General features: G+C 42.5%; 1 protein-coding gene across 4 annotated transcripts in view; it reads right to left on the bottom strand.

Moving 5' to 3' along the window:
• The window catches only part of PLCE1 (phospholipase C epsilon 1), a 415,629-nt gene that overhangs the window by 71,970 nt on the left and 328,441 nt on the right, over window positions 1-15,218 (bottom strand). For 3 of the 4 annotated variants that reach the window (XM_066238785.1, XM_066238784.1, XM_066238787.1), the window contains 8 exons: window positions 12,854-13,036; window positions 10,936-11,053; window positions 9,298-9,451; window positions 6,064-6,186; window positions 5,842-5,978; window positions 2,973-3,211; window positions 1,254-1,315; window positions 1,006-1,171 (listed from right to left, as the gene is read on the bottom strand). In XM_066238785.1, the coding sequence (XP_066094882.1) occupies window positions 1,006-1,171; window positions 1,254-1,315; window positions 2,973-3,211; window positions 5,842-5,978; window positions 6,064-6,186; window positions 9,298-9,451; window positions 10,936-11,053; window positions 12,854-13,036 (1,182 nt within the window). The remainder of the gene's footprint in view (window positions 1-1,005; window positions 1,172-1,253; window positions 1,316-2,972; window positions 3,212-5,841; window positions 5,979-6,063; window positions 6,187-9,297; window positions 9,452-10,935; window positions 11,054-12,853; window positions 13,037-15,218) is intronic. The other variant, XM_066238788.1, reaches the window with a different exon arrangement.

The raw sequence follows: 15,218 nt of genomic DNA, 5'->3' as shown, positions 1-15,218 counted from the left end.
CATCTCAGGGTCAGCAGCTGAGGCCCCTTGACAGTACTTCTATTTTGAAAATCACTAATCTAAGGACATGCCTCCATTTCATAATAAAAGTTGCTTAGATTTTAGAGTTTAGGACACATATTCCATACTAGATAAACTTTGGGACAGAGGTTTGACACATATCTCGACTAATCTGGAGAACAAAGGAATCTCCGGTTTGCTGAGTGTATAAACAATACAATGGCAATTTTCACACTTGGACTGCCCCCTCCCGCTCAATCACACGCTTATATTCCCTGGACCTAACCTAGCTCCTTCCTGACCGATTACCTCTTCTTGGAGGAGGGCAGAAAATAGGCAGCACACACTTGGAATAGGAAGTTGCAGAAAATACAACAGGGAGGCAAATGACATGCAGATCATTGAGAGTTGGATGTTTAGTTAAAAAATATATGCTTTTTCTAGTCCAGAAAACCTGCTGAGTTTCCCAGGACATCCCCTGAGTTCAGTGTACAGGGACGGTGCCTACAGTCTGTACAGATTTTTTTCCCCTTAAGTTGGTTACCATAGGGATGGACAGTCTAACAAACTACAAAGCTAAACAACCAATATTTTGAGAATAACTTCATAGAGAGTTACATTTTCTACTATGCTTTCCCACTACAATATATTGATTTATTTAGTATTTAGGGAAGCGATTAGATAACTTTCCCATGGGAAAATCTAATTTTAGTAGGAGTAGGGCAAGCTGACCAAGATCTAAGAGCTATGAGTCTCAAACAAATACTTCTTTTTTTTTTTTTTTGGTTGTCCGGAATAAAGGTTAAGTATAGATGGGGGGGAAAAGAAAACAAAAAAGAAGTAAAAAAAACCCCAACTGTATGTATAGGTTGCTTTCCCACACATCATTTCACATGTAGTAGTTTGTAAGTTCTTCATAGGAGTTTGGGGTCAGGTTTTTGTGACTTTGGGGGTTACATAAACAAGATTTAATGAAAACCACATTCCAAGTGGAATTCTCAGTACCTGGCTGTAGAGTTCTACTGAGGATTCTCCTTTGAGCTGATGGCCTGTGAGGTAGGTATTGTGTGAAGACTCAATGTAATAGTAGGAGAGGGGCAGCTGCAATTCTTTAACGTTCTCCTGTGACTCATCATTTTTTGAGGCGAAATTATCTTTATCCATCAGAAACCTGGGAGAAAACAAATTTTCTTAGGATTGCATTGGAAAAATATATACTCTTAAATAATGGGCAAAAGATATTTTAAAGTTACCTTGCAAATCCTTCAAATGACATTAGGCCCTGATGACACATACTGATGCTAGGCTCAAACTTCTGCAAGGGATACAGAAAATGTGTTATTTAGGTAAAGGAAACTAAGGGGAAAAAAACCCCCACCACATCATTTTTTAAAGCTGTTCTGTTTTCATCAGGAAACATCTAAACCAAATATTTGAACTAATTTAATTTAGTTATGTAGTGCTAAGATGTAGTTTTTTAGTCCAAAAGAAAACATTTATTATAAGTGAGTTTATTATACGAAGCATATTTACTTAAGAGAAAAAAAGGAGAGCAAGAGAAAAGAATAAGGCTGATTTATATGAAAACATATGGTATCAGTTTATCCAGGTGAAAATGGGGATAGCAGTAGCAGCTACCATACAGTTGGTAAGAGGTGAAATGAGATTATTCTCACAGAACACTTCCTATAGTGCTTATACTCTGAAACATTACAGTGAGCACTCTGCACATAATAATAATCTTATATTTTAAGTATTTCCGATGATCAAATCCAACTCCTGGAGAGCTAACCCACTGATTCCCAATTGGCGGAGAAGGGAGATTGAAAGCCCACACTAATGCTGTTGCACGCGGCGGCACCACAACGAGCAGTCTCAGCCCACGACTGCCTACCACCCTCGGGCTGCAGCCATCGCCGTATCTGGCCTGGGTTACGTGTGAAAGCTTCCTCCGTGGTCTCTCTGCTTTCCCTCCTTCCCCAGCTCTGTTCCTTCTCCAGTGGAGTCAGAGTGACCTCTTACAAACAGAAATCAAGTCATGTTTCTCATTCCTCTGCTCAGAAATGTCTGTCAGCTTCTCATTTCTCATGGACTGAAGTCCAACTCCTTACCGTGGCCTAACTGCCTAGAAGGATGGGTCCTTGCTTATCTGTCTGAAACCACGTTCACTGCTGTCCCTCGGGCTGACGTGGCTCCCTAAACACGGCTTTTTTACTGTCTCTCATAAACCCCGAGCTTGCTGCTGCCTTGGCCCTTGAGCTTGCTACTCTCTGCCTGGAATGTTCCTTCCTCCGACCTTCAATAGCTTAACTCACTCAGGGCTCAGCCCGAGAGTCACCTCCTCCGAGTGGCCTTTGTTTATTCCCCTCAGCCCTCCTCGCACCACTCCATCCCCTTAACTCTGCTCAGTATTTTCCAGAACCCACTGAGACCTGAAACTACATTCTGCAAGGTGGGGCAAAAGTTAGGTTTACAGTTGTGAGCACATGAGACCGAGTTTATCCTTGTATTACTATTTATTAGTTATTGCATTATTCTCCGTACAAACAACTGTCAACCTATGTTTGCCCACCCTCTATTTGTTTACTGTCTGCCTCACCCACTTGAATGTAAGCTGCACTGAGGGCCAGAACCTGACCTCATGTGCTACTATATTCCCAGGTCTTGCAACAGAGCCAGGCCCATAGTAGAAGCTAACAAATATTTGTGAAAGGGGTCGAAAACCCAGACTACTAATGCACTGATTCCTTATCATAGTCACTGAGGAAGAGAAGATTTGGGACCTATGGTAATTAGATATTGAAGAATGACACTTATGTATTTGATATTACAAACAAACGAACAAAATACCCTCTGTTTCTGCCCCGAATTTAAGCCATTGGAAAGAAGTATAGAAAGAATAAATGTTTAGCAGGAAATAATTAGCATAGTCAGAGGCTTTACACATGTGTGCACACGAAACAAGTACATACCTGGATTATGCTGAGGATTTCATCATAAGTACAGTGTTCTCCTTGGCAATTTACTAGAAAGTCATTGAGCTGCAGTATGCCAACTCCAAATATGCCCAGGGATGTGCTCTCAACCCCAGTGCCATTTGTCACAATACTTGCAGCAGCAATGGCATCAGAGATCTGCCTCTGGTTGTCCGACAGCTGCTGTTTACTCTTAATAAACAACCCCAAATCCGAAACATTTCTGGTCAACAAATCTGAAACAGAACCATCCACAGAACATGGACAAACCAGCCAACATCTTTCACAAAGTTCATTTGGGAGATAACGGTGTTGTGGCATTCTTAGCCTGTAGTAACTCTTCACTAATCTGTCTAAACAAGCCATCAAACTCAGTGCTTACTCCTGGTTTCACGTAGCAGAGGAATAAAAAAAAGCAATCAATGAAAAAATAAAAGAGAGAGCTAGATCGATCTTGAAAACCCGTGAGCTTCGGTATTAGAGGAGAACTACACATACATTCAAATGGGGATTTTAGGCTGAAGTTGGACTTTGGTTTTTGAAAATTACTTTTACATTTTTATATTTTCAGAGAGTGCAGATGAACCCTTAAATTACAGGTGTTTTTTACTTTAAAAGTGTAACAATAAATATTTGTGTGCAGGTTTCTGTGTATACATAAGTTTTCCATTCACTTGGGTAAATACCAGGAATGCAATTGGTGGATCATATGTTAAGAGTATATTTAGTTTTGTAAGAAACTGCCCAACTCCCTTTCGAAGTGGCTGTACCATCTTTTACATTCCCATCAGCAAGGCTCCAGCTGCTCGATGCCGACACCAACTTGGGTACAGCCAGTCATTTTAATTCTAGCCACTCTGGAAGACAGTCTGGCAGCTTCCTACAGAGCTAAACATAGGTTTATCACACGATCCAGCGATTGTGTTCCTAGGTGTTTACCCACATGAGGGGAAAACTTATGTGCAAACTAAAACCTACACACAAATATTTAGAGCAGCTTTATTTATAATTGCTAAAACTTGAATGCAACTGGGAGTCCTTCCATAGGTGAATGAATAAACGGACTGTGATAAATCCATACAATGGCATATTATTCAGCTATAAACAGAAATGAGCTATCAAGCCATTAAAAGAACTGGAGGAACCTTATATGTGTATTGCTAGGTAAAAGAACCGGTTTGGAAAGGCTATATACTTTTGATCCTGAATATATAACTTTCTGAAAAAGGAAATACTATGGAGGCCATTAAAAAAAAATCAATGAGCCCTGCCATGTAGCTCAGTTGGTTAGAGAATCACCCTGATACACCAAGGTTTCAGGTTCAATCCCCGGTCAGGCACATACAAGAATCAACCAATAAGCCAGACTGGTGGTGGTTTAGTGGATAGAGCATCAATCTGGGACGCTGAGGACCCAGGTTTAAAACCCTGAGGTCACTGGCTTGAGTGTGGGCTCATCTGGTTTGAATGCAGGCATATCTGGTTTGAGTACAGGCTCATCAGGCTTGAGTGCAGGCTCACCAGCTTGAGCAGAGGGTTATTGGCTTGATCATGGGATCATCGACACGATCCCATGGTCGCTGGCTTGAGCCCAAAGGCTGCTGGCTTGATTGAGCAAAGGGTTACTGGCTCAGCTGGAGCCCTCTGCCCCCCATGTCAAGGCACATATGAGAACAATCAATGAACAACTAAAGTGCTACAACTACAAGTGGATGTTTCTCATCTCTCTTCTTTCCTGACTCTCTCACTTTCATTAAATAAATAAATAAATAAATAAACCAACCAATGAATGAATAAGTGGAACAGCAAATCTATGTTTTCTCTCTCTAAATCAATAAATTTAAAAAAATCAATAATTGCCAGGGATTCAGATGGAGGGTGGGTGGGATGAGTAGCTGGAGCACAGGGGATTTTTAGGGTAGTGAAACTATTCTGTATAATACTATAACGGTGGGCACATGTCCTAATACTTATGTCAAAGCCCATAGAGTGTACAACACAGTGAACACTAATGTAAACTACGGACTGTAGTTAATAGCAATATATCAGTATTGGCTCCCTGTAACAAATATGCAAGGTATTAATAGGGGAAGCTGTGAGAAGGATCACTGTTCTTTGCACTCATTTTTCTGTAAATCTAAAAGTGCTCTAAAAAAAAAACTATTAAGTTTTGAAAAAGTGTAACTGGTTGCCTAATAATAGTTATGCACATCTTATGACTAAAGTTGAAAAAGGTTAATATTCTTAGCTTAAGGACAATATAGGTTTTAATTAAAAAGGCCACTATATGAAAGAGGACAGCTTTTTTTGTTAATGCTTTTTTTGTGTTTATATTTTCCAGAAGGAACAGAGAGGAAAATAACAGCCTTTAAAATGTATGGGTGGTCAGGTGCTGGTGCTGGTGGTGAGGAGGATAGAACTAGACCTTCCGGTTTACATATTCAGGACAGTTTCCTGGCTATTCAGATGGGAGTGGTCTGCTGAGGTCACTAAAGACTCTCACTGTTGAAGGGCAGATCACTCCCACCCTGGGGCTGAGCACCCATCTGCCCGCAGGCAGGGAGGAGACTGGTGGTTCTCAACTGGGGCCACTATACACCAGTGGACATTTGGAAATGAGCGGGAAATGGTTTTTGGTTTCTGAGATGACTGGAGAGCTCTCTGGGTCAAATATCCTGAAATATGGGCAGACTCAGCAATGATGAATTTCCTTGTCTCAAATGCCAGTGACATCTTTAAAAAATTCTCCAAGTGTTTCGCCATGCACACCACGTAGGACAGGCTGAGGTTTGTGTGATTGACTCTCTCACCCTGGCTTTTTAGATAGAAAGGTCGCAAAGAGAAAGATTAAATTTGTTACACAAACCTAGGTCAGGCTGAAGACCGCTGGTGTTTTCGTCAATGGTTAGGTGGGTGTAGAGTGGGGCGGACTCAGAGCCTGATCGGTTGCAGGGCACAGCATAGAGGTCAAAGAGATCCTTCAGGTCCTTGCGGCTCCTTACACTAGGTAATGAATGAAAATGTTTCACACATAGTATTGTTGTGAAAATGTGGGGCCGAGAAAGAGCAAGAAGAAAGCATGCTGTACCTGAAGGATTTGAACAGCTCAACAAATTCGACAAAACTCATGTTACTGTCTGAAACCATGAAGCTCTGAAAGCCTTTCATTCCTCCTTTGATGCGCCCGTGCCAGCTGCTGCTGCTCCAAGCACTGCAACAAAGACATGGCGTTAAGGGCAGAAAGGGGCTGCTCTGTCATTCTGCCCCGCCCAGCGTTCTCTGGCTAGCAGTATGGCCAAAAGATGGAATGCAAGTCATTTAAGGTGCAGACTATCTTCATTCTCTCAATGTTAATCTATATTATGTCAGAGGAGATGAAACATATTACTCATTGAACCACTTTATTTAATAAGGGCATAAGGCTGAGGTTAATATTTTCCTACTAATCAAAAGTTCTTTGAAATCATAGATCAATGGGGAAGGATATAAATTTGGTTTCTTTGAAGAAAAATGATTTAAAAAAGAGCCCCAAATTACTCTAGTATATATAATCTATAGAAACTTATGCATGTTTTTCCTATGTTCTGAATTACAGAAACACATTTAAGGAGAAGGTCTTCCCGGCAGGGGTCTTCAAACTTTTTATAAAAACCGCCCACTTTTGCAGTGCTGGTCAACCTGGTCCCTACCGTGCAACCAAACAGCGCTGCGATTGGCCCACCATGAAAGCTGGACCGCCCACTAGTGGGCGGTAGGGACCAGGTTGACCAGCACTGCAAAAGTGGGCGGTTTTTATAAAAAGTTTGACGACCCCAAAGTGTATGGTATCAGTGTCTTCTCTTTTTCCTTTTTTAACCAGTTTTTAGATGAAATCAAGGAAGGGCTTGTAATACTAATGGAAAATGTGAGTCAGAAAAATATTCAGAATGGAAAGGAGCCAACTCTGTCTAGGATTATATCTGCACCTCCAACGCTGTATCTATTCAATATAAAAATATCAGTCAACTAGATCAAAAATTCAGTCTGGCTGTTTTCACAACATTTTTTTTTACTTTCTATACTGGTTCCCTGACAGAATAGTATGAGAAATGTTTTGACTGGCTGTTAACCAAATCAATGAATAGGATCTTTCTTCTTCTTTCATTTTTGTCTCTGATTTTTCACTTTAGAAATACTTCAAATATATAAGAAAAGTATAGAGAGTATTGTAACAAGTAGCCCGTTACCCTCAACAGTGTTTACTCATGGAAAATTATTTTGTGTTGATATCTGAAGGTTAAAGAAAACGTATTACAAAAGGCTAGATTTCTATTATTTTGAGGGAAAATGTTGTTGATCCCGCATGTAGTGTGGGAAACGAGGGATGGGAGAGGGGGAAGGTTCAGAAAGAGGCAAGATGCCCCATAAAGTGGTTTCTCCTTTGCATTTATAAGGAATCCCTGTCTTCCTTCTAGCCAGTAGGACCCACTCTCTCTGACTGTAGGAAACTTCCTTGGTCCACTCTTTCCCTTTCTGGGGCTCCGTCTTGCTTTTTCCTTCAACAGCATTCAGGCTGATTTTTTTCCCTCCTGTCTTGTCTTTTCTTTCTGTTTCAGAGTACTTGGTGGGCTGGGGTCCCTGCTTTCCTATGGGGCCCTGTGATCTTGCATCCAACATGTTAGTTTCTTTACTCCTACTTCTTTAAAAAGATTTTCTTCCGCCCTGGCCGGTTGGCTCAGCGGTAGAGCGTCAGCCTAGCGTGCGGAGGACCCGGGTTCGATTCCCGGCCAGGGCACACAGAAGCGCCCATTTGCTTCTCCACCCCTCCCCCGCACCTTCCTCTCTGTCTCTCTCTTCCCCTCCCGCAGCCAAGGCTCCATTGGAGCAAAGATGGCCCGGGCGCTGGGGATGGCTCTGTGGCCTCTGCCTCAGGTGCTAGAGTGGCTCTGGTCGCAACATGGCGACGCCCAGGATGGGCAGAGCATCGCCCCCTGGTGGGCAGAGCGTCGCCCCTGGTGGGCGTGCCGGGTGGATCCCGGTCGGGCGGATCCCGGTCGGGCGCACGCGGGAGTCTGTCTGTCTCTCCCTGTTTCCAGCTTCAGAAAAATGAAAGAAAAGAAAAAAAAAAAAGATTTTCCTCCTTTATTCCGTCCTTCCTTTTCCTGCTCACGAGGGATTGAAATAAAAGGATAGGCTACTTACTCTCAGCTACCTGACTATTCAATTTACCTGGGATGCTGTAGAGGCTGAAATATAATGTAAAGAATTCTGATTCTATGTAGCACAAAGAACTCCTATATACCCTTGTCCCAGTTTCACCAAGTATAGAAATATGAATGCATAAAGCATAAATTATGTTCATTATTCACACTGTGCTTTCACACTGCTTCCCTTTGAAAAATGATTTACTGTAGTGTGTGTGTATTTGTGTAATTCATGTTTCCAAAGCCAATGTCTGCAGAGACCCGTTTCCTCCTCCCACTCTTCTCTTTGATAAAGTGGAGTGCCTGTTTTATCTTGGTTGTGTCTGGAATCTCTGTGTATCTTAAACTTTAGTGTGGGGCTGAGAGAGGTGGTGTGGCATTCTGATTCCTGGAAGGCTTTCATTGTGATATTATTTCTTCTGAGAGAGTAGATGTTTCAAATCTATAATTTGCATGGATCTTATAAAATAATTTACTATGATACCAGCTTTGAAATTACCTAAACATATCTACCTTGCTATAATAATTCATTTCTCCAGACATGTATATCTTATCTTATATATGAGAAGAATATTAAGTATATCTCTCCCATTAGCAAAGGGTCAAGCAGCCTCCTTTAAAACTTAACTTATTCTTCTTTTAGAGCAGTGACTTCCAATAGAACTTTTTGCAGTGACAGAAACATTCTGCTTCTCCACTGTTCAGTAGAGTAGCTGCCCAGCCACTTAGGAGCATGAGACACTTTTAATGTGGTTAGTGTGACTGAGGAACAGAGTTTTATTTTATTTAATTTTAATTTATTTAAGTAGCCAACCCCTCACCCTCCATGGCTACTGGCTACTATATTGTAGAGCACTAATTTAGAAAATCACAGCTCAGGTTTATTACTGCTATTGACTTTTGAAGGGTTAGTGTGTCAGACGATTAGGAGTAGTTATAGTAATATGAGAAGATAGAAGTATAACATCAGGAAAATTAGGAGCCTTTAAAAACTTGGGGTCTTTCAGTTCGCAGTGCAATTGTTAAGTCAGAATTAGAGCCAGCCTTTCCATAGGGCATTGGAAGAAGAGGACAGGGACCCCTCTGCACAACTTGAGTGACGTGAAGGGTCCTTCTGTTTTAGCATGTTAAGGCCCCACCTGGACGGGCTCTTGTTTGAAGACAGCACAGGGGAGGACACTGGCCTTATGGGAGATGATGTCCCGGCAGCCAAGTTAGGGGACCCAGACGTGGTCAGAGAGTGGGCTCTTCTGGAAGGGAGAGGGTTAGGCGGGCTTGCGATGGCATTTGCCTCTGTGTGAGAGTAAAAGACAGAAATGAGATAATGACCCCAATTATACTTTCCTTCAGAAATCAAATAAAAAAAAACCAAAGATGCTTCTGAATGTCTGAGCATATCACTCCACACAGGCAATTTCTATACAGGTAGCATCAAAATATTCTGATGAATAGCCTGACCTATGGTGGCGCAGTGGATAAAGCGTCGACCTGGAATGCTGAGGTTGCCGGTTCAAAACCCTGGGCTTGCCTGGTCAAGGCACATATGGGAGTTGATGCTTCCTGCTCCTCCCTCCTCCTTCTCTCTCTCTCTCTCCTCTCTCTCTCTCTCTCTCTCTCTCTCTCTCTCTCTCTCTCTCACTCTCTCTCCTCTCTAAAAATTAAAAGAAAAAAATTAAAAAAAAAGAGAAAAATATCCCCTATAATCCTCCTATTCTATCACAACTATTAAAAAAAAATATTCTGATGAATGGACTCATCTGGTGGGTTCTCAACCCTGCTACACATGAGAATTATCTGGGGAGCTTACAAAGTATATAGATGTTCGGGTCCTAACCACAGCGTCCGAAGCAGTGACTGGGGTTTGACCAGAGCATCCAGATAATTTTTTAAAAGCTCTAATATATAGCCAGGGTTGAGAAACATTCGTCTAACCTGTCAAATTGTATCCTGTATATCTAATATTCCCTGTCAATAATGGCAAGTTCAGTAATGAGAATTTTCTTCCAAGTACACTGTGCTTGCACAAATACCTCTTGGGTTCCATTATCCAGTTAAAACAAAGGTAAGTATATTTAACAAGATAAAGAGTTCTCTTAAAAATGCCCACCAGGTGCCTGACCAAGCGGTGGTGCAGTGGATAGTGTTGGACTGGGAAGCGGAGGACCCAGGTTTGAGATCCTGAGGTCGCCAGCTTGAGCGCAGGCTCATCTGGTTTGAGCAAAGCTCACCAGCTTGGACCCAAGGTCGCTGGCTCGAGCAAGGACTTACTCGGTCTGCTAAAGGCCCCCGGTCAAGGCACATATGAGAAAGCAATCAATGAACAACTAAGGTGTCGCAACGAAAAACTGATGATTGATGCTTCTCATCTCTCTCCGTTCTTGTCTGTCTGTCCCTATCTATCCCTCTCTCTGATTCTCTCTCTGTCTCTGTAAAAAAAAAAAAAAAAAAAAAAAAGCGGAGCAATGAATTTAATTTACATTAAAAAAAAAATGCCCACCAGACCTGGCTGGGTGGCTCAATGGATACTGCCATCTCAGCATGCTGAAGTTGTGGGTTCAATCAGAGGTCACAGCACATATAAGAAGCAACCAATGAGTGCACAACCAAATGCAATAACTAAGTGGAACATCGAGTTGATGATTCTCTCTCTCTTTCTCCCCCTTCCTCTCTCTCTCAAAGCAATGGAGGAAAAGTGCCCACCATACTTAAATCACACTTTAAACCCAAATGCATATTTTTCCCATAAAAAGAATTCTGCTGTGAATATGCTGTTTCACCTGATTCTTCTTGTTCATTAATGTCTTGAGGATCAGAGCCACTCCAGCTTCGACACTCTTTGTGTATTTTGGATTTCCGGGTGGCCATCTCATCGTCGGTCACCTCTCCACTCTCCCCCTGGGAACACAGACGCACAGTATTTCTCCTTCTGTACCTCGCCCCTCGCTGCTTCAGTTCGGGCAGGTCCCTATTTCCCGATGGACCCAGCTGCAATGTGGCTTCCCCCGGTGAAGCCAGTAAAGCCCCACACGAAGTCCGACGGAGTGTTCTCATGAAATACTTTCCCCTTTGTCCTTCACTACGAAGCCCCACTCCTTAGGGGCGGGGGCCCATAAAAGGAGGCATCTGGCCCCTGGAATCTCCATGTCGAGACAGAATTATAAAGCAGGTAATGTTCAATTTAGGCAACAACAGCCTCACATCTGCAGAGAGTGAGGCTTTTTCTAGACAAGTATGGAGAAAATATATTGTCATGTTATAGTGGATAATATATAAATAGACAATATAGAGTGACAAATATGTATACTTTCTGTGATAAAAAGCATAACATAAAATTTGCCATTTTAACTATGTATTTTAAGTTACAGTAGAGTAGTATGTGCCTCACTGTGCAACAGATCTCTAGAACTGTCTCATCTTGTAAAACTGAAACTCTGTACCCATTAAACACTCCACAGTCCCTGGCCACCACCAGCTGCTGAGGGTCCGACCACTCTAGGCACCTTCTATAGTGGAATCGCACAGTCCTTGTCCTTTTGTGACTGGCTTATTTCAACTAGGATAATGTCCTTAAGATTCACCCATATTGCAGCGTATGAAAGAATTTTCTTTCTTTTTCAAAGTTGAATAATATTTCATGGTCGGTATGCATCACCTTTTCTTCATCCTTTATTCATGGATGAACTTTTAAGTGGCTTCTTTGGATAATATAGTTTACATTCTGTGCTACATTTAGCTGGTCCTCCTCTAAGTCCTTTATAATCTGATCCCTCCTCCTGTCTAGCCTTGCTTGCCCACCACGGAACCCCTGCTCCATCTTGGAGCAGGAATGCAGAAGTTTGTGCTTTCCTGAACAAGCCAAATCTTTCCTCTCTCTCTGCGACCTCATCTGCCCAGGATGCTTTTACCTGTGTTGTCTATTTGGTCAACTCCTAACCAACCTTCAAGATCCATCTGTCAGTTTCACTGTGAAATCTTCCCTGCCTCTCAGTCCTCTATCTTCTCCTCTCTGTTCCCACAGCACTTGCAGGTGGCTTGACAATGACTTATTTATATCTCACTGAGTTTGTTAACACATCTATGTCATTCTATGGACCCTGACCTTTTCTGGGTCTGGGTGTTAACTCAGTTCCTAGCACTGGGGCTAGTACCCAGGAGGCGCTTATTTTATACCTTCTCTTGTCCCCAACCCAAATGACCTGAGATCATTTATGGTGATGACATCCATACAATGGTCTCAGATGATTTGGTTTGATGCTTAATAAACAAATAACGGCCTTGGCCGGTTGGCTCAGTGGTAGAGCGTCGGCCTGGCGTGCAGAAGTCCCTGGTTCAATTCCTGGCCAGGGCACACGGGAGAAGCGCCCATCTGCTTCTCCACCCCCCCCCCCCCCCGCTTTCTCTCTGTCTCTCTCTTCCCCTCCCGCAGCCAAGGCTCCATTGGAACAAAGATGGCCCGGGCGCTGGGGATGGCTCCTTGGCCTCTGCCCCAGGCGCTAGAGTGGCTCTGGTCTCGGCAGAGCGATGCCCCAGAGGGGCAGAGCATTGCCCCTTGGTGGGCAGAGCATCGCCCCTGGTGGGCCTGCAGGGTGGATCCCGGTCGGGCGCATGCGGGAGTCTGTCTGACTGTCTCTCCCCATTTCCAGCTTCAGAAAACACACACACACACACACACAAAAAAAACAAGTAACACTCTACCCTCATAAGGATTTTCTTCTTTTTCTTGGCAGTGCTGATGCCCAAGGTGTTGTTCCTCTGCACGTTGGGCTTCTCGGCACTCTTTGCTGATGTCCCAGGGCTGGGGTTTCGAGTACTCCATCGTCTGCCACCAAACAACTCCACAGCGTGAGCCAAGGTTGGGCCTTCATATCGTCCATCCTCCTGTAAAAGAACCATGTGCTGAACACAGAAGGAAACAGCAAACAATGGGGAAGGAAATATAAGAACAGCTTCCCAGTAAATTCCCAGAGGTGGAAAAGCACAGGCAGCCACTGAACAATACCAATCTGACCACCAAGTAGCCCTGTGTTCTAATTGTCAGGACTCTTTGTTGGGAATTTCCTCACATCTTCTGTAGTCCTGGTCACATCCTCACTGAGTTCTAGTGATGTGCTTTAACAGGGCCATGTTCAACTGGGATTAACAAAAAGGAATTTCCCTTGCCAGTTTTAGAGGTTATTTTTCAGAGTTACCAATGTAAAAAAAATGATTAGGATGTATTTTGCAGATTAGGGCTTTGGAGGACTTGGGGTGCGTGTGTGTACGTGTGTGAATTTATTTAAGTAAAATTAATCCTATTTGTTGTTGTTTCACTCTAGGTTTATTTCACAAGGTTTGATACTTGGGGTACTCTGATTTGAGATTTAGGGTATGTGGCACACCTACAATTCACTTTGGAGGGCTCTGGGGAGTATCTCAAATAGTTCGGTTGCCATCCTCTCTAGTGACTAATACCCAAGGATAGAGAGTGCAAGGGACTCAGAAAACCATGCACAACATAATGCCCATGAGGAGCAAAGGCACACTCGAAGGTCAGGCAATGATCTACGACAGCTGCTTCTCCTAAGGCAACTCTATATGACGTGCCGTGAGTAGCAGCAAGGGTTTATTTATTTACTGAATTAAATAGTAATTGTTGAATTAACAATGGTCAAAAATTCTCCCTATAAGTCAGGAAAGCCAGTTAATAAGACTACAAGAAGTTGCATATGAATTAAAGATATTGATAGTTCACAGGTTGTATAAAAGAACTCTTTAAAAATTATTTACCATTTACTATCTTTACTTTCTGCAAACATTTAAGGCTAGTCCTCCTTTGTAAAAAAAGAAGTGGTTGGAAGTGGATTCTGCTTTGTAAATAATACAGAGGCTCTGTGCAGGTTTGCCTGCTCCTTCATCTTACTGTTCAATGATTACCTGATTTTATGACTTGAGTTGTGACCTTCCGTTTCCTGCGTCCTATTCAGGATTGATCCTAGGATGCTGAGCAAATTGGGTGCTTGATGTGGGAAGCCTTTTGGTGCTCCCTTGTAGTGGATATCTGTGATTTATACCTGTCCATTAATCATTTCTTTGTCCTTTAACAACACCCTAATTTTACTTTATTCCTCCCCTGGACACAGTCTATCAACCACAGTGCCACATCCCTTGACCAATAGTTGACACCGGTTCCAAATAAATCGAGCAGAACCTCCCTCTCTGGAAGAAGAATCTTGAATGCAGTGATGCCGTGAATGAAATGGTTGGAGACCAATCCACTTGGTGCAGGCCTACCGAAGAGAGTCCCGGCTAACAAGTCACTACAATTGGCTCCAAAGGGGAATAAACATTTCATGACCCGATTTCATGAGTATGTTATTCAATAGGTAGTTCAAGCCTTATTAAATAACATACTCTAAATCTAAAATAAATTTTGTAAAAATTTTATCTATGGGTTTTTACTAGCACATTTAAAAAAAAAATTTAATAACCGCTTCATTAAAGTTTAAAACTTCTGCTCTGCAAAAGACATTATCAAGAGAATCAGAAGACAAGTCACAGACTGGGAGAAAACAGTTTGCAAAGGAAACAGCTCATAAAGGGACTGTTATATAAAATATAAAAATAGGAGTGACGTCACGGAAATGGCGCCGTGAGAAGCGCGTCCGACAGCTCTCCCCGAAATCACAACAAATTTATCAACTAGAAACAGAAAAATTTATCCTCGGAGCATTCCGGAGTTCCACACAAACTGAAAGCAAAAGGACTGTTATCACTTGAATCTGAGAGACGAGGGTGTGGAGGAAGCTACCGCAGCGACGCTCATTCAAGCCGCGAGGGAGTGCGCCTGCGTGCTATCAATAAGACCACCCTCAGATGCCGATAAGAAAGAGGAAATCGAATATTATGGATACAAAAGAAAGAGAAGTAACACAAATAGATGTGGAAAAATCTATGGAGAAAAGACTTAACATATTGGAAGCCTTGGAGCTAAATGACAGAGAATTTAAAATAGAAATCTTAAAAATACTCAGAGATATACAAGAAAACACAGAAAGGCAATATAGGGAGATCAGAAAACAAC

This window comes from Saccopteryx bilineata, chromosome 7, assembly GCF_036850765.1.
Source record: "Saccopteryx bilineata isolate mSacBil1 chromosome 7, mSacBil1_pri_phased_curated, whole genome shotgun sequence".
NCBI lineage: Eukaryota > Metazoa > Chordata > Mammalia > Chiroptera > Emballonuridae > Saccopteryx > Saccopteryx bilineata.
Note: the sequence above shows the minus strand (reverse complement) of the source record. Positions and strands in the feature narration are given on the sequence as shown.